Source organism: Ammodytes marinus (genome assembly GCF_949987685.1).
Source record: "Ammodytes marinus genome assembly, chromosome: 7".
NCBI lineage: Eukaryota > Metazoa > Chordata > Actinopteri > Uranoscopiformes > Ammodytidae > Ammodytes > Ammodytes marinus.
In genome coordinates this window covers 29,100,024-29,124,093 of record NC_137211.1, presented here as the reverse complement: position 1 = coordinate 29,124,093, position 24,070 = coordinate 29,100,024, and the positions used below count along the sequence as shown (strand labels likewise).

The 24,070-nt window shown below is 40.5% G+C and overlaps 1 protein-coding gene across 1 annotated transcript in view; it reads left to right on the top strand.

The window, feature by feature from the left end:
- Nucleotides 1–23,406, top strand: part of nphp4 (nephronophthisis 4) — a gene marked incomplete at both ends in the record, with an annotated part of 214,761 nt that extends 191,355 nt beyond the window's left edge. The window contains 8 exons of the mRNA XM_080030989.1: nt 1,614–1,697; nt 7,168–7,333; nt 8,499–8,575; nt 9,020–9,105; nt 10,255–10,426; nt 13,739–13,918; nt 15,366–15,509; nt 23,266–23,406. Of these exons, the coding sequence (XP_079887115.1) occupies nt 1,614–1,697; nt 7,168–7,333; nt 8,499–8,575; nt 9,020–9,105; nt 10,255–10,426; nt 13,739–13,918; nt 15,366–15,509; nt 23,266–23,406 (1,050 nt within the window). The remainder of the gene's footprint in view (nt 1–1,613; nt 1,698–7,167; nt 7,334–8,498; nt 8,576–9,019; nt 9,106–10,254; nt 10,427–13,738; nt 13,919–15,365; nt 15,510–23,265) is intronic.
- Nucleotides 23,407–24,070: the final 664 nt, after the last annotated feature.

The window sequence follows — 24,070 nt, the reverse complement described above, 5'->3', positions numbered from 1 at the left end:
GAGACAGCCGTGGGGTCCCAGGACCTTTTAGGGGGGTCCGGGGGCATGCTCCCCCGGAAGAAAAATGTTAACCTTTTTAAAGTAAAATGCATCAATCTGGTGCACTTTGAGAAGAAAACTAAGGCTAAATCAACTGTGTCCTATGTGAGCTATTTTCTGGAATAATTTGAAGACACAGAAATACCAAAAAGCAGAAACAAAAATATTCAGGTTTAAAAAATCCAGTCAGTCAGCATTCCATTTTTTTTTAAATAATCCCTTATCCCAAAGCTACTTCTCTCTTTGAATTCTTCGTTTTGTTTTTAATGGCTCAACTCAATATAGGCCCTTGATCTGCGTTGCCCCGAACAATGTTATTTAAAAAAAATAACAAAAATGTACTGGTGAATGATAGGCCCCCTGATCTTCATAGGCCAAAAAATAATGTGATTTTTTTTTCCTTTTTCTTTACTGGTTCATGATAGGCCCCTATTCTCCGTACGCCCGCCCCCCCTACGAAGATTAGGGGCCTATTATGAGCCAGTCAATAATTTATTGTTTTAAATGACAATGTTCGGGGCCTTCTTAGATTTTTTTTTTGAGAGGCCCCTAATCTTCGTAGGCCCTGGGGCTTCAGCCCAGGTAAGCCCGTGCATTAAGGCGCCCCTGGATGTTGAGTATGTAGGATGTAGGACGTTAGTATGGCTTTCCGAACACAGTCAGGGTCTTAAAGGTCCAGTAAGTGATATAGGTCTTTTAGCTAAGTCAAGGAAGTGGAGAGGCTTCTGCTCTGTCTCTGGGCCCCGCAAAGTAGCAGGGAGGAGCTTGGGTGGAGCTTAGACCTGAGTCTTCTGTTTACAAAACAATACCAACAAATGTTTAAATGTAAATATACAGCCAGAGACAGGAGGACTGTGCAGATAAACACACCACCACATACTGTATTATAGTAATCATTGAGAGGGATTATTTTTGTGAGACTATTATTTCTATTTTCATTAAAATGTTGCATAGTATGCCTTTTAAAGTGATGTACCAATTTCGATAGCTGGGTTTGTGATCTATTCTTTATCAGTGTCAAAATATGATTAAAGAATGTCTAAAAGTGACCGCAGGAGGCCATATGAGGACCTTAAGAACGATCAACCATAACTAGTCTATTTCACTGGCAAATCAAACACAGGTGATAGCATCTCCGGCTTGACAATTTATTTGATAATAACAATAATACACTTTTTTTTCATAGCACCTTTTCAAACAAGAAATGCAGCTCAAAGTGCTTTATTATTTAAACATTGCATTGCGTTACAGCAGCGCTTTACATATAAATATAAATGGAATGAACATAACAACAGGGATTGGAATACCATAACAATAAAATAAGATGAAAAATAAAATGATGATGCCAGAAGGAGAGTTGGAAATAAATGTGGGTGTGCTCTTATCTCTTACATATGACTGGGGGGTTGTACACCCCTTGGGGTTCTCATCCGCTTCTTGTGATCACTTTCAGATGTCTTGCCTGATGTGATTCTGATTCTTAATGGCGTTTCTTGCAGTATCGTTTTAATGCTTTTTTGGTTGATGGTCAGTTTTTGATAAGTGTTTCTATTTTCCTAATCAAATCCTCACAGGGACCCAGCTTCCTGCCTCCAGGCAAAGGTTCTCAGGTGGCCAAGAAGAATCCCTCCAATATTGTGGCTGCCAAGACTATCAAGGTAAAGAGTGTGTGCTACTTAAGGCTTAGTGCGATACGCTTGTTTGTGTGTATTAAACCATCTGTATCCCCCTTCTGCCTTCTCAATCCCTTTCTGTTTGTCTCCAGGCTGGAATTATAGTAAGCTATGGATTTGAGATGAGATGTGGATGTGTACTGTATGTTTTTATTCCGTCTCGGTAGGAGCTTAAATGTATTGTCATATTTTAAACACATGCGGGATCTTGGGGTATATAAATTGATTGTTGGATTTATAAGAGTGGAGGAACTCAGTTTATAGCTTTTGAGTTGGAGATAAGTTGGGCTAACCTTCTTCTACATCCCTAAGTCTAAGACCATCTCTAACGTTACACGCACAGAGACATGCACACACACACACACACACATATACACACACACACACGCATACAGACACACACAGACACACACCCACACAGACAGCTCTGCGGAGTGGCAGTGCACCGCCTCCTCCTCCCTCCCTTTCCCTATCCCACACAGCTCAGAAACAGAGAGAAACTCTTTGAAGTGTCATCTCTCTTTTAAAAAAAGTTCCACAGTAGCCAGACTGAGATTGTCAGGCAAAGTGATATGCCGCAGATCACTTTTATCTCTCACTGAACGTTTGTTTATCTCTTTCCAACTGGCAAAATGTCAGGCTGGAAGAAGGAGAGTTAAACTATCTCCGATTGAGAGGACAGCTCCGATTTGCGTCTGGTGGTTAATCTAAATTAAATGGAACCATGCAAATATGGTATTACTGTGAAGTTGTTGTGTTGTTTTCTCCAATTCCATGCACTCATTTGACTGTTTATGAATTGTAAGATGTTTTAGAAGGAGGGAGAAACAATGGAGGGGATGTGCTGGTTTGGGATGTACCCCAGATAAGACCGTGCTCTATATATCTCCATGTGGCATAATGTCTGCAAACCTCTGAGTGCTATACAGCTGTCACTACAATTAACTTTCCCTTCTCACAATATCCATTCACATTGAAATTGCAGCCCCCTATACAGATGGGAGCTTAAACACAAGCTTTACAATAGTAGCATACTTAATGCTGCTACGAGAAAAAAAAGATATCCATCACTGTGTGCGCTAACCTGCAGTAGCTCGTAATAATCCTGTTTGTTGTTTGTGTAGAGCACAGCACCCCCTGAAGTTTTCCCATTACAGCCGGTGATGAAATATTGCGTCTCTGTGTGTGTGTGTGTGTGTGTGTGTGTGTGTGTGTGTGTGTGTGTGTGTGTGTGTGTGTGTGTGTGTGTGTGTGTGTGTGTGTGTGTGTGTGTGTGTGTGTGTGTGTGTGTGTGTGTGTGTGTGTGTGTGTGTGTGTGTGTGTGTGTGTGTGTGTGTGTGTGTGCGTGCGTGCATGTGCGTGCGTGCATGTGTGTGCGTGCATGTGTGTGCGTGCCTACGGTCTGTGTGTATTAGTGTGCCGTTGCTGGCGCTGCTGCAGCTTTGAGCAAAAATCCTTGTCAAGAGGTCATAAAGGTCGGCCCCAGATCAAATATGTGTCCCGCCCCAAAGCTGACAAGTCCCCCAACAGAAGAGCTGTCAGGATGCCAGCTTTGACACTACTGTCAGTCAGAGCACATCACCACAGACACAGACTGTATGGGCCCGTCCTGCAGGTCACCACTGGCCCACATCTCTGACCCATCAGTCCAGGGACAGCTGCTGTTTGGCAGGGATCAACCTATGAGTTTTGGGGGAACATTTGGGAAGTTAAAGGAATACTTCACCCATACGGAACCAGCGTTCTATCATTATAAAATTGCTTTTATAATATAATGAATTATGTTTTTCTTCCCTCAGTCTTTCCTCAGTTTTCCCTTGGCCCAGCTGTCCTGTTAATCCTAACCCTACATTTTCCCATGTGTAATGTCACATATGGGAAAAATGTGGGTTAGACAGTGAGACCATAAAACACTCTTTCTGCCTTTTCTCAGGCTAAGATGAACCGATTTCTAAAATCTTTGCACATTTATTCTACATAGGATCTCAGAGTTCAATACACCTTCATATTTCCACCGGTGAAGTAGGTCTTTAACTTCAGAGTATAGCCAATTAATCTGTTAGGCAATAATGAAAGTCCTCTCCCATTTCAATCAGGAGAGACTTAATGAATCAGTGGTTTAGAGATTTAACAATTAATTTATCGAAAATGTGATGATGATATCAGGGTTGTAAAGGGGACGGAGAAATTCAGGGTACATTTTCCAGAAACTTACTGACAACTTGCCATGGGGAAGTTAAACTGGGGAATTTTGGAAATATTCCAAATCGGGAATTATGGGAATTAATGGGAACCAATTGGAAACAGTGGGGTCATTATAAATTAACTGTATCATATCCAAACATAAATATCAACTTTTTATTTTGTCATAGGCATACATCCATGCAAAATAATACAATTAAAACATGAGGCTACATTTCAACAAATGTATTTGTAAGGAGAAGTAGTATTAAATAAAAATGGTGTCGGTGAAGAGTTGAAGGTCTGTATGATGATGATGATGTGATGAGGACTGGAGGTGAATGAGGTGGAGGAGGGTTGCATCGATCACTGAAATGACAACTGACACAGAGCAGGGTTATTCTTAAACTGTTGACGGGAACAAGGTGATTGGCTCACAGGAGGTTAAGGTGAATATGAAACAGCCATTATCAGCTGATTGTGTTGAAAGTGGGAACTAGAGCGAGAGCGTGAATGAAACAGAGGGAAGAGGAATTTGTAATAAAGAGAACACGATAGTCAGTCCTCCTGTCTGGACTTTCTGGGGGGAAAAATGGCAAGTGATGGCAAGTTCTGGAGTGTGTCAATGTTTCACTGAATAGCATTGTATCATTGTCTCAAAACTGTTCTTCTTCTTCACCCACTGAAATGTATTTGTCTCTTTTTCTCATGTCTGTGCTCTCTTTTTATGTTTGCCTTATTTTTCATTAATTTTAACTACTGCCATTATGACCAGGCCTTGCTCGGAAAAGAAGTCATTTGACCTCAAGCAATTTTGCCTGGTAGAATAAAGTTTAAATAAAATAAAAAAAGGTGAGTGGAATCCAATGTATTGAGATTTGTTTTCCTTTTTATATGTAATGAAACACTACAATACAAAACAAACCTACTGTACATGTAAAGTCAGAGGGTTGTTAATCACCTCATTTCTGAACTATGGGCATTAATCTGCTGCTATAACAGCCTCCAATCCTCTGGGATGGGTGGAAGTGTTTCCAGCAGATTGTGGAGCAGCCATGCTGCAGGGATTTGCTCCCATTCAGCCACATGTGAACTAGTGAGGTCAGGGAGGTTAACAGTGTGAAGTTTGTCCTCATGGTGGCAATAGAAGCCACGAGGCCTTTCCAAATGGCAATCTGACATTAGGGTCATGAAATATATGGAATAGACTTTGGCCTAACATTGACATAGTCCAAACATGGTTTAACCTTTGGGGAGCAAGAATGTACTCGTAAAAATGTTGGCCGTAATCGTGGCCTGATTAATACACACAGACTCAACCACTGGAGACATACATGTTCATATAGAGATTCATGTGAATTAGTCCATGGCATTTTCTAGATAACTTTCTCCTTGACTGAAGTGTTAAATTAAGGAACATTCTGAGCTGTTAATGGCATATAAGATATGGTCTGGAAGTCAATAAAATGAGGAACTGTGAATATCCATGTGTAATTTAATAAGTCTTTCCGCTAGTTGGGCTATCTGACCCTAAATGTCCCAAAGACAGGTTTACAAACCGAATATCATTGCCTCTAAAAAGTTGCGTACATTACTATTGCATGAAAACTCTTTTAATACTCTCGGTAGTATAGTATGCGATCCGACGGTTTATTTTTCAGCGGGACAATTCATGTGCTGCAATTCACTCACTCTATTTATGCTATAAATCAAGTCAGCACATTTCTAGTTCAACACGGTATATAGAGTGTGATGGTAAGTGAAAGGGTTTGCAAATTTCAATATGTTTACATTGGTTGGGTGTATGTGTATATACCCAGTTATCATGTGTAATTAGTGTATATGTATATGAGCGCGTTTGAGTTGATGTGCACAGATCCCGGGGCTATTTTAATGCAGTAAACTTCAAAGCACATTGAGCAAGTCTGTGGGGGGTTTTCAGCCGTCGGAATTGAAGCCAACTCTTATATTCTAGTATACAGTATGCTCCATCATCACCATACTCTAGTCTCTGGGGAATGAATTTTTTTTTTAAATACAACTACTCAAAGGCTGTTTAAAAGAAATGCTGCATATGTTGTTTAGAAATGAACTGCCTCTGGAAGTCATGGCAATTTCACTTCAGTATTTCACTGAGGATGGAGAAGGAAACAAAGAGTATATGACAACGGTAAACCTATCTACTGTAAACAGCCATCAAATAGACACAGACATGGTTCAAAACCTTGACCTACCTGAGTACTTGAAGCGGTGTGCACACAGTTCTCTTAGAAAAGAATAAGAAATGTAACTCAACATTTCATGTGTGCTCACTTTTATTTTACCAGTGAATAAATTGGTTTGGATAAATTGTTCTCAACATGTGGGGGTCCAAAGAAAAATAATCTTAATTTTTTTTTTGTTGTTGAAATGTTTAAACGAACAAACACTCACAGCCCCCATATACCCCACACCCCACACAATCCTTGGAAAAAAGATAGTGAAAAAAAAGAAAGTACAAGAGAGATATAACAAATACACACATTACTAACAATTGGGGAGAGACCTAAGCTTATTGAAATAAGAAATAAAGGGGCGCCACCTACAAAAGAAAAAAGTCACTCATTGGTTCAAATACTTATAGTTTATGAGCAGAGTGCCCAGGAAAGCCATAACCTTTGACACGGGTTCATAAGTAATTACAGTTTTTTTGTAAGGTAAGCTAAAGGTTGGAAACAGCTGGTTTAGATCATCTGACAAAACTGACCGCTCATGTTTTTGCCCTTTCAGGCTTTGCTGATTAAAAGTTCAAGCTGGAGTCAGTGGTTCTGGAGAAAATGCTTGTTGTCAAAATCACTTTTTGTCAATAATACCTGTCCGTATTGTGTGTGTGCGCTGAAAATAAATCCAGTGTTAATACACAGCCCAGGCTCTGTAAACAGGCATGTTGCTAGCTGCTGTGGGCCCCCTTTATAACACCAGATGTGTTTTCAGCGCTCACACAATGCGGACAGGTAGCAGGATCGGGAGATATTCACTGATTTTGACAAAAAGTAATTTTGACAATTCTCTAGAATCACTGAGTCTACCTTCAACATAGCTGAGATGCATTATAGAGGGCAATTCTTTTATTTTTAAGGAGCTTCTAACCGTTTTTGTTTAAGGGAGTTTTTACTGCCTCTTTGTGAGGATATTGCTGTTTTAATTGCAGTGGATTAAGTCCTTAATTAAATCACCAAACAGGGTGAGTACCACGCTGCTGATACCACTGACTTTTCACCTTCCCTCTCCACAGGTTACATTCAGGGCAGAGGACGGCAAGCCCATGGCCATCTGCCAGGTGGAGGTGGAGCCCATACCTCACATGGTGGACCAGACCTTCCGCCTTTATCACCCCGAGCTCTGCTTCCTCAAGAAGGCCATCCGCCTGCCGCCCTGGCACCAGCCCAGCCATAGCACAGGTCAGTTAACCCTTCCTCACCACACATCAGTCCCACACAGCTACCACTATTCATACAGCATATGTGATTCTTTTGTGACATTTTCCTTTATAAGACGTGGTTTGGAGAGACAGAGGTGAAATGGGGTAGTGAGGGGAGTGTCATGCAGAGAATGACTCGGGCTTGAGCGTTTTAGATTGGATAGTTCAGCATTAGATTTATTGTTGCATCCTATTGAATTTGCTAATTGCATTTGTACTATTGCTTTCATGCTAAGTGAAGCCTCCTCAGTATGTGCATTGATTCCATGGAAGAGATTAAAGTGCACAAATACAAGGACATTTTTTACCGTATAATACGTGGTGGATGGGAAGGAATAATGCGCTCTACCTCTCTTTTGTTGTGTTTTTGTATACTATCTATGGTTTTTACTAAAATATCAGAACAACAATCTTACAATGGAATACAATTTTTTTTCAGCATCTCCATTTACAGAGCAGGAAATGAACAGCAAAACGAAATGAAATGAAATGGGAAGAAAAATAAATGAAATAGCACAGCGTGTACATATGCATATTTCAATAAAGGAAATGGAAAATGTAGATAACATGTCCCAAAGCCCATGACAAGCAGCAATACAACTATAATACTGTGCTTTATACTTCTCTGTACACGCCTGCTGTAAGCTAAACAGCCAACCTTCAAACTATGGTTGACTTTTTTCTAATCGAACATACTGCATGTAAAATTGAACAAATTAGCCTTATAATTGGCAAGGTGTCTCAAACTGATTTCAAAGACCAAGTCAACTTGATTGTCAATTCTGCATTGTGATCCAAACCATTAACAATCGCAAAGAGAATCAAAGATACATTCATCTTCGACCCAAGGTGCTGTACAAGGATTACTATTTAAAAAAAAAGTAATATATTCAATTAATGTATTCTAAATGGTGCCGAAAATAAGGCAAAACCAATCAGTACAGAGAAATTAGATGTATTGAAAATGTGCAATATAAAGGACATAACAATATGCAGACTAAGAATGAATAAATTAATTTAAAAAGCACTGATGAAATTAAATAAAAAGTGTCCCTGAGAGTATTTTATAAAGTGACCGGTGCTGTTAAATACATGATGTTTTTTATTGATCATTTCTATCTCTATCTTTCCATTGGGTTAACCAGTTGGACACCCAGATGACGGGGGTCACATTTCCATCCGCTGCAGTGACCCTAACATCATCTGCCAGACTAGGATGCTGGTAAGAGACACACATGCACACGCGCACGCACACACACACACACACACACACACACACACACACACACACACACAAACACAACAACAACAACAACAACAACAACAACAACGTAAAAATATGCGATGACCTCCTGCTTGTTCAACTAATGTTATGTCTTTCACCTGTCTTGTCCTGTATTGCATCTCGTAAATAGTAATAAAAAATAAATAAAAAAAGGATGCTGGTAAGAGGACGTAAACCCTTAGTTTTTACATGTTCCCACCCCTACCATAATAACCCTCACTAATATTAGCAGGGGATGAATAACAATTGCAAGCTGTTTTGCCTCGCCCACACACCATGCCATACACCTTTTATAGTGCTAATGTGGGCTCTCTCTCTCTCTTTTATTCCTGCCTCTGCATTTTAACATGGTTCTGCCTTTCACTGTGTCTGTGTGTGCAGGTGCCAGGGGAGCCTCAGGATGTGTACTTGAAAGTGCCAGGGAGTCCCAGTCCTCACATAAAAATGTTCTTTGTGATGGTTTTCACGTATGTATTATTTACTGAGCAGGCATACTGTACTATGTGAACACACAGAGACATGCACGCACATCTTAGCCTAAAGAAGCATTATATTCTGGACTAATTAAATAGCTCATGCTGGATTAAACTGATGAACCAATCAGAGGGAGGTTTGGTGGTCTGACTAGAGGATACAGAAACCTGTCCTCTATGCTGTCAGCTCTTCATCAGGACGACAGAAATATCATGTGTGCTTCTGTTCATATGCACGGCCAATGTTTGCTTCTTTTTGGAATGTCATTCAACCCTGATATGACTGGTTACTTCTTGTTTACAACTAAACTGCATTTGATTGGTTCTTGGTTAGATATATTTTTTTAAATCTACAGTTACAAAGCGAAGTACCTGGTAACTTAACACAGTTTGTGTTTCTCCGCGAAGGACATTCTTCCTCATAAAACATTTGCACAAGACAGTTTATTTTAATAGTGTGGGTTGCATCATCTGCACACTCGTGGAGATACTGTACAAGTGCATCCTCATGTGAATCGAAGAAAAACAAAAAATATCTATACTAGTGAAGGGAGAAACTCCAGTGTTTTGCTACAGCACAATCCACATGGCTGCCATGTTTTTTTCCTTCCCTGATAATCCCACCTTGTTAAAGGAATGGGAATGTTATAGGAAGTTGTCAAAGGAACTATTGGGTTTATAAAGTAAAAGCATTAAAATACATATAACTCACATAATCAATGCTGAATATTTTTCTCATGGCAGTTGCAAAATGTAAAAGAAAATGCAGAATATCACCTGAAAATATCACTTATCAGTAACGTCAGACCAGCCCACTGGGGATATTGTCTCCTCCTTGAAAAACCCAGTATGGCTTGATTCTATTCCAAATGTCCCCAATTGCTCCTTGAGTGCTGTTGTCGCAGAGCCAGGCTGAGTAGAGGGACTACAGTACACTGCTTCCCACTCACAAGTCAGCCGTGGCCACTGAGACTGAATTCCCTTCTTCTTAGCAGTGATATAATGATGATGATGATGATGATGAGGATGTGCTTGCTTATTAAAATGCTAGCGAAGCCATAGCACAGCCATAGCCCTTATCTCTGACCTCACTCTGTGTCTCGGCTGGTTAATTGTTCTTGATGGTGTGGTTTCTCTCTGTAGTGATAAGTGGATGGCGGCGCCCTCCCAGATCTGGCAGATTTACGTGCATTTCCTGGAGCGCGTGGATGTCAGCTGTGTGACTGGCCAGAGGAGCTGTCAATCACTGGTGCTGAGGGGGAGGCAGGCCGTGCGCAAGGTCAAGTGTTACTCATCGCACCCCCAGGAGATTGAGGTATATACACACTTCCGTCAAGATTTACCCCAAAAGAGACCCCACTTTTTAAACCTGAACCGGAATTTTTTCATAGCAGACTTGGTAGAAAATAATTATAATATCCATAAGTACGTTTAATTTAGTGTTTAATAGCTGAATTTTTTTTCCTCTCATATATCTCCATATTTCCCCATACGATGGACCCAGTGACATAGTGCGCCGCCATGTTGGAAGCGTCATGGTTGGAATGTCATCAGGTGCATTGTTTAGAATTTTGAATTGTTCTTGTCCTTGAAGGCCACTGTAGCTTCTGATATTATTCGAAAGGGGTGGGGTTACCCAGGGAGCGTTGCATTCTAGAACTTTCACCACTAGATGCCAATATATTATTATTCAGATATTACACAATGTACCTTTAATTATATTGTGGCTTTATTATGTTGTCAACTGATGGTGGTCCAAGTTAGATAGTGTCATGCAACAGCAGTTGTCTGCCTTTTTTCCAAAGAAAATAGAATAATCCTGTACTGAAAAAAACAGGGGGATGTGTCTGGGATGCGTTCACTCACACAATGTGGGCACAAACCCCTGTGGAGACAGAAATAAAAACAGAACAGGGTAAAGTGTCTCAGAGGTTTCACGGTCTCTAGAAAACAGAGACCCAACCTGGTACCCATGTGGTGCCAGGTCCAAATGTTACCTGGGGCGCTTTCACGGTAATGCTGATCCAAACAAGCGTACCGAGACCATGTTGAAGAGGTGGTCTCGGTGGTATGCTTCCAAAGTAACTCCGGTGTTGTCGTTTGGAGTGAGTATTCCTGTAGTCACCTACCCTATGCACGGGAGGAGGAAAACAATTTACTCTTGTAGTTTCTTTGGAGTTTTTGCATGGAAATTCTGACCAATTGTAGAGCAGTTCTGGAAATACAGCCACGGAAAAAATTAAGAGACCAGTCTGGATTTTTCTTCAATCTTCATCTCTACATTACTTCATGGAAATGCTCTTAATGACAATATGTTTATTGTGAATTTGGTAGAAATGTTGTCAGTAGTTTATAAAATTAAACCAAAATGTGTATTCTACTCAAACATATGCCTATAGTAAAACAAGAGACACTGAACATCTGGAGTGGTCTCTTAATTTTTTCCCCGGCTGTACATTATTGCTCCCGCCCCAGACACTCCTGACCAATGAGAGAAAATAACGTTCTCACGTGGCTTATGGCGCGTTCATGTGAAGTTCCCAAGCGGGTTAAAATGCACGTGAACGCTGGCTGAGGTCGGAGTAACAACTCACAAAGTCAGGGAAGATTTTAGTGCCTAACTTGACTTCATACGCATCATCAACATGGCAGGCAAAGATAGCTTGTTTATTAACAGCTTTATTACTAATGTGGTGCATTTTTAAATCAATCATAGCCTATTTCACAGCTCACCTATCCATTTATTTGCTCTTCATTGTCATGGAAACACTGGGAAAAACTATCAGCATTGAGTTTAGAAAGCTTATAACAGTCCACTCCACATATCTTCTTCGTAGTATTGTTGTTATGGTGACAACCAGCATTCCGACTTTCCAATTAAGAACAAGTGAACACACAGAGTGGTTCACTTCAGACACTCCAGTGCTGTTGGCTGTTGGTATCAAGTCTGTCAATCAATATGTCCTAATGCCCAAGTGGATCCAAGCAGACCCTCTAGCAGCTCTGCTCTTGTGAGGCACGCCTTTTCCTTTTTAATCTACAATGATGTAATTCTTCCCATTTAATTCTAAGCGGCTCTATCCTCACTGTTTACTGTTTGCCTTTACTTGCCTGAATCAACTCTTCTGTCTTATTTTTCTCAGACAAAGCTGGCACAAATGGGAGGCAACACATAGAACAATTTAAAAAAAGTTGAAGCTAAAGAGCTCAAATTGAACCTTGAATTCTTGCATGTATAATGAGAAGTGGAAAGCTTTGTTCTTGACATATTCTTTCTGTATTCATCATTTTCAAACTGCCTTTCCAAAAAACATCAGTTCATTTAAATGATTCTCTCAGCAGCAGGAAAACAGAACATCAACAGTTTCTTTTTTTTTAATAACCTCAGGTTCCAATTCAAGTCGTTAACCAAGAATGTACAAATGCAGATTGACTGCATAATGGCTCTTTTCATGTCATTAGATTACCACCATTAGCTCTTTGCAATCATTGTCAGATCATATTGGGCACAATTTGACACCATCTGAACATTTTGGAAAATACAGCTCCGGAAAAAAATTAAAGAGACCAGTCTGTATTTTTCTTCAATCTTCATATCAAAATAGATTATTGAAAACGCTCTAAATGACAATATTTGTATTGGAATTTTGGTAGAAATGTTGTCAGTAGTTTATATTATAAAACCAAAATGTTCATTCTACTCGAACATATGCCTATAAATAGTAAAACGAGAGACACTGAACATTTGGAGTGGTCTCTTAATTTTTTCCCGGAGCTGTATGTTCCAGTGTAAGATTGCCCTCTCTTTCCAAACAGACTGTTTCTTATTCATAATTTGGTGCGAGAGGGGGAATGACTTTGACAAAGCTTCTCACAGTAAAAGTATTACCGGTACTCACATATATTCAAATGAGAAAAGCAAAGTGATGAACCGTCAAAGCCACCGTGGGTGCTTACAGTACAACCCACACCTATTCTCCCCTGAAGAAACCTGGCTGCATAAGCGAAAGATGTTATTTTTTTTTCATATAAAGATTTGAGCTTATGCATCGACGGCCGCTTTGATGTGACTCTCGGCAGGTTAGCTCACTGTGGGAAATGCATCAGAGGATAGTCTTATAAAACAGGATAAAGCTCAGCGCCGCAGAATAGCTTTTTTTGTGCTTTTTCTCAACAGATTGAAAAGGAGCCGCACAGTAAATCTCATTCTCACATCCCTCTGTCTCTGTCACATACTGCCCCCTCTCTCTCTCTCTCTCTTTTTCTCTCTCTCTACCTCCTTCAGACAAACCTCCGCCGCCCACTCTCTCGCCCACTCTCTCCTCTCTGTAATGTGTAGTAGACCTACTTTATTTTTTCCCTCCGACTCTGTTAGCAATCCTTTTTCCATTCATTCTGTCCTTGTTTATAAGCCTTTCTTAGACGATGTCTTGTCCTTTATTCTCGGTTGCTTGGTCACTGACTATTTCTCATTATTATTTGCCCCTTCTCTCATTGTCACAACCCAGCAAATCAACAACATCTCCCCAGAGCCTTCCGGGTTAAGTCAACTTTATTCAATACAATAAGTAATGTAGAGATGAAGATTGAAGAACAATCCAGACTGGTCTCTTCCCTCTGTGTGTAGGTTGACCCAGAGGGAGTGTTTGTCCTCCCCCCCGCGGCGGTGCAGGAGCTGCAGCTGAGGGTTCAGCCGTGGAGAGCTGGAAGCCGCTTCCTGTATGTGAACGCAGTGGATGTGGAGCAGCGCAGGCTAGTCACCGCCTGGCTGCTCTGCATCAACGTTCACCGGCCTGTGCTCTCCAAGGTAGGAGGAGTTTCAACTGTTGGCTTTACTACCTACATGGTAATATCAGTCAGTGCGTTTACATGCAGACAAAATCGGGTAAATAACAAATAAGACTTCAACAGGACTTGTAAAATGCATGTAAACACCTTTATCCGATTTACTTCGCACAAAAATCAGCACATTAACGGACAAGCAAAGTCAGATAAGAACACCTAGATAACTCAGTTCATAGTCGGCATTCTGCCTGCATGTATACAGGATCGCATATCGGAGTTTGAGTTCTGTGCTTGCTCGGAATCCCTGCCGGGGAGACGACGTAATACATAGTAGGGATGTTGCCGGTAGGGAACCGAACGTGGCGGAGTCAGTCATGCTCCGACCATTTATCCGATTCTCTGAAAGGCCATGTATACTCAGACCAGTCAAACTTCAATCAATCAATCAAACTTTATTTATAGAGCACTTTTTATACAAGTAAATGTAACACAAAGTGCTTAAAACATCTAACCCCCCCCCCCCCCCCCTCCCACGACACACCCCGATATATTCATACACACAAAAACAATCATTAAAAATAATACATAGAAGAGAAAATAAAAATAAAAATGTGAAGCACCCTTGTGGGTTCCTGGGTCAGCTGGACATTCCCCAAACCTTTTATGGCCAGTGTCAAGACTGGCTCGAAGGACAGCTGCTCCCAGGCCAGCACTCAAAGCCAATCCTCTCAATAATGCCTTCATCCCCACTATAACGCTGTATGTCTTTCTAAAGCCACTGGCCGACTATCGAGGGCTCTGTTTCAGATAGAGCACAGTGTGTGTGTTTTTCCTCTTATATTGATTCATGCTGGTGTTTTTTTCTGTCTGTAATAAGCCACAGAGATAAGTCAAATATTAGGAATATAATATTCACAAGTATGTTTGAATTAGTGTTTAATCACTTGAAAATAAAAAGCAGCATTCGTCGGTGGCATCCAAGAAAAGAAAAAAAAAATAGCTAAACAAAACGGGGCAAAAGCAATGTCATCTTTAGTAACTAGCTTCTTGCCCTTCGAAGGCCACCATAGTGTCTGTAAATTCTCCGTAAGCAAGTAGGCAAGGGAATCTAGAATCTCACCTCTAGATGCCGCTAAATATTCCGATATTACATACTGCACCTTTTTAAATAATTATTACTAAAGGTGAGTTTGAGAAACGCTCAGATTGCAAACCCTCTGATACAAACAGCCCATTGGAACATCTTTAAACGTGGCCTAATGATTCACTGATCAACCAATTATGGCACTAACTCCCTGCGTGTGTGTGTGTGTGTGTGTGTGTGTGTGTGTGTGTGTGTGTGTGTGTGTGTGTGTGTGTGTGTGTGTGTGTGTGTGTGTGTGTGTGTGTGTGTGTGTGTGTGTGTGTGTGTGTGTGTGTGTGTGTGTGTGTGTGTGTGTGTGTGCCTGTGCGTGTGTGCTTGTGTACAGGCATTTGAAGTGTGTGTCCCGGTTGGCAGTGGGCGTGGCAGCTCCAGAAAGATCACCTACACCAACCCATACACCGGCGGGCGCACATTCCTGCTGCGCTGCGACCATCCACACCTGCTGCAGTTCAAAGAGGACAGGTTCCAGGTGAGATCACACAGGCAGTCAGTCAGTCAGTCAGACAGACTCTCATCAAATCAATACTCCAATCGACCAACAACAACCTTGTCTCTGTTTGTTGGAGTGAATCAGACCAGTTCAGATAGTTCAATGGGATTAATGGTGTTGTATCCTTGTGAATCCTTTCTGTTCGTCTGTATAAAGATTGTTTCAAACACTAAACATGAGGACAAATACCTGAGATATAGACTTATTTATTGTCCGTGGGTGTTCAACCGTCTATTATATTTGGCCCTACCTTCACTTCATTATATATGAAGGTATTCAATGCAGTTTTTGATAATAAGTTGGAATTTATTTTGAGTACTTCTGGACAATCTAAGATAAACTGTGTCATCATTTTACATTATTTAATCCTATCATGCAACCGAGCTAACGGGATTTGAGTTCAGTGCCTGCTGTACATAAGTGAACATAACTGAAATGTGTTTTCTGACTGCTTCACACAACCTTTTTCTGAGTATCATTAGGTCACTACTGTGTGAACTTCTCACATTTTCCCATCCTCTCTTCACCGCAAACTTTTTCACTCTATTATACCTTAAAAAACAACCACAAAAACCTTGTGGTTTCAGGATGCAGCATATACATTCACATGAAATAAATATTAGATAATACATTTAATTTATATTTTATTTTTTTTACTATCTGTAGTTGTGTGGGTCTTTGCAAAAGTGAAAGGAACAGAATAAGGATAATACAAACTGCTGTTAAGTACAGTCATTACAATGACAAAGTATCTCTTCCCATACATCATAACATCATAATACTTCCCAACATCATAATGACTATTTCAACAAAAAAAAGTAACAATGCAACTGTCAACCCTTATTGGAAATGTAGCAGCTTAAAGAGTCTAAAGAATGAGCACCATGTTACAGCAACACAGGATGCGTTCAGGCACACTGTTGAATGTAGGTCATCTGCATTTTTTAGCAGAGCTCATAGCCCAGACCAAAATCACTATTGGTCCGTAGGTAGAACATTTGTAAATATATCGGGTCGTGGTTATGTGCGTGTTGTATGAGTGATGTACTAATGTGTTTGCAAGCCGGGCAAAGCCTGGTTTCAACCTCAAAATCAGTTTTGGCTAACACCCAGCTGAAGTCACTGACTATTAGGGCTGGGTATTTCAAATTTAGCTTCAAGTTTGATTTATTGGTGTTTTGTAAAAATGGCCAAGGGTCTGAAGAATAGATAAATAGTGTGTAACTTCTGTTGCCTCCGTTGGTGCCCAAGTATAACCAACATTAATTTACACACTCCAGCTTTAAGGTTGTTATTTTCCCCCACCATAATATGTAATGTCATCTTGTAAAAACTAATTACATAAAACTGCTATCGAACAACCAGTATCAAAGTAAATCTAACGCTATTTGTATCAATATCGAAATGTTTGTGAACAATATCAACAGCCCTGACTTTGCGTCACTCTTATGATCTACTGTGCAGACCCACACTGCTGAACTTTGAGAGAAAAAATAAGTTCTGACCAACTGTGGACATTTCTGTGTGGGGAAGAAATAGTTCTCCTATAGTAGGTAACTAACAGAAAGTGTTGGACATTGCTGTCACATTGACAGGTGAATGAAAGGCATCAGTGAGTCCTGGCATCCTCTCATGTTGACTGCTCATTACCCCGCTTGTTAGACACAGGGAATGATTTCCTTGTTTGCCTACAGACGGAAGCAGCGCCGAAAATATAGCAAAGTCACTACTGCTGTTGTTTTATGTTGTTTCCCCAGTTTGTGTGTCTCTCTAGTAGCTTACACACACTCACACACACACACACACACACACACACACACACACACACACACACACACACACACACACACACACACACACACACACACACACACACGCACCCACATACACAATCAAACACACGCATGAAGTACCTGTGCCACTGCCATCATCATTGCCTTTCATTTGCCCAGGTGTGGTAAAATGGCAAAACAATAAATAAATTGGAAAAAAATGCCATTTTTTAATGAATGACAGTGAGATGGGATTCTGTTTCCCACATAAACTATTTAAGAGTCTCTCTGTGTTGCTGTCCAGAAGAAAACACTGCATCAGTTAGACAGGAGGCGGTGGAGCAGAGTGAAAAACAGCCTCCATTGTTTTTTAACCACTCCTGTGTCAGTGAGGCTCCAGGTGTCTTATAAAGAATTGACTGTGGCCCCGTAGCATTAAGCAAATGTGGAGAGAACTCTTTTTTTGCTCTTGTTTTGACATAACCACCTCCACCATAATAAAAAATGCAGCCGCCAGGAGGGGGAAGGCAGAGCTAGGGATCAATATTGCTGTGCTTTTGGGGGGAAGATTACAGCATAAATCCACCAAATTGACCCATATATTCTGTGCTGGCCATTACACAAACTAATATAAGACAGTTTGGCTATAATGGAAATACTAAGAAAACCAACAAAAAGAAATGAAAGAAAGGCAGTCAAACATTAAGTATTGTGTGCCTTTAATATCAAAGAATAACCACAATTGGACTCTAGATGGAGAGACAGTGTTTTAGGGTAATGAAAGAATAGGAGTGGAATGTGTTGTAAAGAGGTAGAACAATAAATACAAGCGGTTTCTTAAGCCAATTATTTTCTGGTTTCAGAAAACCCTTGTTATATTGGGCAGGAGAAACCCACAGTGAGTGTGAGTGTGTGTGTGTGTGTGTGTGTGTGTGTGTGTGTGTGTGTGTGTGTGTGTGTGTGTGTGTGTGTGTGTGTGTGTGTGTGTGTGTGTGTGTGTGTGTGTGTGTGTGTGTGTGTGTGTGTGTGTGTGTGTGTGTGTGTGTGTGTGTGTGTGTGTGTGTGTGTGTGTGCCCCAACAGTTTAGTGTTATTCATAACAGTGGTGGTGGACAGTTGTACCATTTAAATCTGACTTTTTAGAAAAATGTCACCAAATCTGTTGGAGCCACATTCACTACACACACACACACACACACACACACACACACACACACACACGACTGAACAATTGAATCTTCAAATTAGATGGTGTATTTTCTGGCTCATAAATATACCAATGCCGTCTTACAGAACTTGTCATTTTTACTTTATGGGGACATTTATTCTGAAGTTCTCTGGGTGTTCTATATAAAAAAAATGTGTGTTTGTCTACATATCTTTTTAACATGTATGTCAAGGCAAATATTCCATTTGTGGCATTGTTTTCATGCCTTTATGACCTTTCTCCTGCATGGAATCTGGCTCTACATTTACACTTTCTTCACAGGTTAATTTCTTGTTTGAAACAACTGTAGCACTCTGTGAAACCGATTGAGAAAACTTCTCAATGAAAAGCAGGTCAAGGAAGAAAAAAGCTTCCTGCTACTCAACACTGTGGACGTTATATCACAGTTAACAACACCATTCTGTGTTTTAGGAGGGGAGGTTAAAAACTCTCCCTGCGTTCCAATCCCCATTCTTCCCTACTATTTAGTATGCCAGAAAAAGATTTAGGATGTCCCAATGCATGCACGTCAATTGTAGTATGCTGAAAATACACAAATGCCCAACTAACTCCAATAGAATTTTAGAGTATTCGTCTTTATTCTTGACATTTCTCGACATAATGAAAAAAAAAATCTTCCTTATCTGATTTTTTTTTGTCTCCTGTAGCCCCTAAAACTCTTCTGTACTTTAGTATGTAGTGTAGTAGAAAGAACGAGTATGTGATTTGGAACGCAGGGCATGTTTCCGGTTCCAGTCCTACTAATTCAAACACAATTAGATACCAAATTAGCCAAGCCCTCAAGTTTTTCAATGGTGCTTCTCACAGCTGCTATTCTTTTGCTCCACAAAGGCAGACTGTATTGTGCTCACAGTTGCAGGTTTTTAACATGGAATTAGGGTTTGAAGCAATAATAACTAGAGATGTGACGTGAATGGTATGATATGAAGAATGCAGCCCAAACTACTGATAGCTGATGTAACCGTTAGCATCTTTACTTATTCACTTTGGAACTGAATAGTGTCTTGGGGTTAATACAGCTTTACTGCAGACACAGGTCCATATAACACATCATACAGTATAAAACGGAGATACAAAAATACATAGAAATTGATAAATGACATATAGGCCAATAGGAAATATACAGGCTATTGCACCAATGTCATCTTAACCTAGATGTGTATTTATATCAGCTTTTCAGAGGGCTGAGACAATATCCAAATAAGGTGTTTCCATGCGCAGCAGCTACGGGAATATTCGCGACAATAATTCCCGTCCCATCCAAGGAAAATGAACACTCTTTATGTCATTATCGTCGTCAGACAAAAAATGAAATCTCTTCTTTTAAGGAGGTTTAAATACCAAAGTTTACACAATGCCTGAGTTCTGAATCGCATTCTTTTTTCTATTCTACATACTACATCTGACGAGAAAAATAATCTAGTTAGGATGCAGTAGGCATACAATTGGGACATACGTTTACTTATTTATTTCATCATAACATTGCGCCTTGATCTTGCCTCTTGATTGTATATCCGTCGCATCCCTGTTTGTTTTCATATGGATGCTCTGTTGATGTGATGTTCGCACTGGATCATGGGTCAGAATCGCCCAAATAGGATGCTGTTTTCAACACTTAAAATATTGGCCGGATGTAGTAGATCCGGGTCTTTCTAATCATCCTAAATCTGGCCACAAGAATCGGGACACCCTACATCTTTTTTCTGCCATACTAAATAGTAGAAAGTATGCGATTCAGAACGCAGGGACAGTTAGGGAGCAGTAAACCAGGGCATGCTTCGCAAACTGGTTAAAATGCCGTAAAATGGAGCGAAACGTGGGGTGGGAACATTTACAGTAGTGCGATTAAGTGTTTACGTGCCTCAATAATGCGGCTATTGGCTAAGGTCCGAAATACACTCCAACAACTGCAACCTTAATCTGTTATGGTTTACTCCGACTATGACATTATTCTGATTAAGGTGAGCAAGAACTGTTGTTCACATGGCTGTGTCTTAGTCGGGAAATATGATTGCATTCTTGTTAAAGGTGCTCCGAGGAACTTTCAGTTTTTGTTCATTCTAGCACCCCCTTTGGACAAAAGCGGTAGTGTTTTTTACTATGGCAGCTGTTGTTCCTGGGTGAGCTGGGTGAAAAACTACATAAAAATAACGTTCTTTGCACTGATGGTCTTGTTGACTGTTACATGTCATTCATGATCATCAGAGAAAAAAAATTAGACTGGTTCAGAAATATTTAAAAAAGTTCCTCGCAGCACCTTTAATATTGCTGTAAATGTAAATGTGAATGTACTTTATTTATACAGCCCTTTACAACAGTCCTTTCGGTGTACCAAAGTGCTTTACAGGATTGAGCAAGATAAAACACGATAAGACAAAATCAAACAAGACAAAATCAAACAAGACAAGATCAAAACAAGATGAGATCAAGATCAAAGTGTCATCACGCTACTGTGTATTAAAAGCCATCCTGAATAAATAGGTTTTAAAGAGGCCCAGGTCAGAAATGAGACGCATGTCAGTGGGGAGCTTATTCCAGAGCCTGGGGGCAGCAACAGAAAAGGCTCGGTCACCCCAGTGCTTGTATCTTGACCTGGGCACTTCCAGCAACAGTTGATCGGTGGACCTCAGGACTCGACCAGGATTTCGGATGGTTAAAAGCTCAAATAAATATGGTGGGGCGAGGCTGTTAAGAGCTTTAAAAAATAAAAATAAAAGTTTAAAATCAATTCTAAAAAGGACAGGAAGCCAATGAAGGGAGTTAAGAACTGGTGTGATGTGCTGCCGTCTGTTGGTGTTGGTTAAAAGACGGGCAGCAGCATTTTGCACAAGTTGCAGGCGACTTAGCGACTTCTTGGAGACGCCAACATAAAGCGCATTGCAGTAGTCTAGCCTTGAACTTATAAGAGCGTGGATGGCTCTCTCGAGGTCACAACGGCTTAAAAACATTTTGACTTTGGCCAGAAGACGTAGCTGGAAAAAGCTGGTTCGAACAACATTGCTAATTTGTTTATCAAACCTGAAGTAGCTGTCTAAGGTCACTCCCAGATTTTTGACAGTTGGAGACACTTTTGAGGACAAGATGCCCAAGTCAGCCGTCGCAGTATCCCCAAACATGATACATTCGTGTTTTTTCTCATTTAAATCAAGAAAATTTTGGGCCAACCATTGCTTAATGTCGACAATACAATCCAACAAACATTGTGCACTGTTATTGTTTGGCCTCACTGGCAGGTATATTTGCAAATCATCTGCATAGCAATGAAAAGAAAGGTTGTGTCTGGTTATAATTGACCCCAGTGGTAACATGTACAATGAAAAAAGGATAGGGCCAAGAATAGATCCTTGTGGGACTCCACAGGAGAGTGGAGCACTGGAGGAGGACAGGCCACCAACCATGACAGAGAAAGTTCTACTGGACAAATAAGATGAAAACCACTTCAATGCAGTGCCACGGATGCCAACATAATGACTTAGCCGTGACAGGAGAACTGAATGGCCCACCGTGTCAAAGGCTGCTGTGAGGTTGATCTCAGGCTTGTCCTTAATATAGAAAAAACAAAATATATGTGCTTTTCCAGAGCAAGAATTACACATTTTAATGATCTTATTATTCACACAAATAATGGATCTCATATTGAAAGAGTCACTGAATATAAATATCTTGGCATCTGGATAGATGAAAAACTCTCTTTTACATTTCACATAAAAAATCTTGTCTGTCGTCTCCGACAAAAGATTGGCTATTTTTATAGGAATAAAGCCACCTTCCCGTTGTTCAGTAGGAAAAGGATTATTGAGGCAGTTTTTATGTCTGTCCTTGATTACGGTGATGTGGTTTATCGGCATGCATCTCGTTCATGCCTTAAACTCCTAGACTCTGTATTTCACTCTGCTTTGAGATTCATTACAGGAGATGCTTATGATACACACCATTGTGTTTTATATGAAAAGGTTGGGTGGTCCTCCCTTAAGGAGAGACGTGATGCACATTGGCATATTTTTATATATAAAGCTCTGACTGGAAAGCTACCACTATATTTGACAGAAATGCTGCTTATTTCAGATGGGCTTTATCAAACCCGCTCAACTGACATGCTCATGTTATATGTCCCCTATGCCCGGTCTGAGCTTGGTAAAACCGCTTTTAGCCATAGTGCCCCTGACTCCTGGAACAGCCTACAACATACAATTAAAATAAATACACTCATAACTGTTAACCAATTTAAAATTATTATTTTGAATCAGCCCCTCTACACTTGTAACTGTTTTAATTAGGCTATTATGTCTCTCATTCAATTGATCTGAATGTTTTAAATTGTTGTTGTCTGTGTGTGTGTGTGTGTGTGTGTAAACTTGTTATGTATTCTCATTGTATATTGTGTATATGTACAAACTCGACGTCATTGTAAAAGAGGGTCACCCCTCAATTGATCTTTCGAGGTTAAATAAAGGAAAATGAAAATGAAATGAAAATGAGGTCAAGCAGCACTAAGACAACGGGGCACTTGGCATCCACGGACAGAGCAATATCATTGTGCACCTTTAATAGTGCAGACTTGTGAAAGTAAACGTGTTCATTCTCAAACCTTCACACTGCATATTCAAACAAATGATCACACGCAGAGTAGCCCTTTCATCATTGTATGTGGAAATCATTTGAAAAAAGAAAAAAGTCTCAAAGAAAGCATTGGGATGAATATGAACTATGTTTTGTTGTGTTTGACTTGTGTTCAGATCAGTGGGGGAGAGAGTTACACCATTGGCCTGCGCTTTGCTCCCAGCCAGAGCCCGGGCTCAGTGGAGATACTGGTCTACGTCAACAACCAGCAGGAGAAGACTGAGGAGACCTTCTGTGTCAAAGTCAGATACTCATGATGGCTGCCCTCAAAGTGTCCACAGCACCGTGTTGTAGAGAGTGTAAAATGAACCCAAATGAGCTGTAATGTTTCTACTTAGTGTGTGTGTGTGTGTGTGTGTGTGTGGGTGTGTGTGTGCGTGCATGTGTGTGTGTTTGCGTACGTGCGCGTGTGTTTGTGCGTGTTTGCATGTGTGTGTGTGTGTAATTTTGTATCGCATCAGATTTAAACACAAATAAACTCTTTTTTCACACCCCCTCTTTTTCATTTTCTTCATGATACTCTTTGCTGTGTGAATGATGTGCTTCACTTATATAAGATCATGTGGTGGGGAAAAAGAATAAGCAATATAAGTGTCTGGGGTGTTAAATCCAAAATTGTTGTCTGCCCTTTTTTTTTCAATATGTTTTTACAAATGTGTCTGAGGAGAACCATCCAAAAGGTAGAACCCGCCGACGCTAAAAGCAATACAAATCTTTATCGACTTTGATAGCCACCGGCAAAGGAGCGCACTCCAAACGCCACTTGACGCTTGAGTTTTTTTAATCTTAGACAAAGCCAGGGGTCTGCGGTCTCTCTGCCTCTGTGTCCTCATCACCGGGCATTTATTAGACACGCTGGCTGTAATGAGGGATATGACTGTTTCAGCCAGGCACACATCTCTTCACATCGCACTCGTTAAC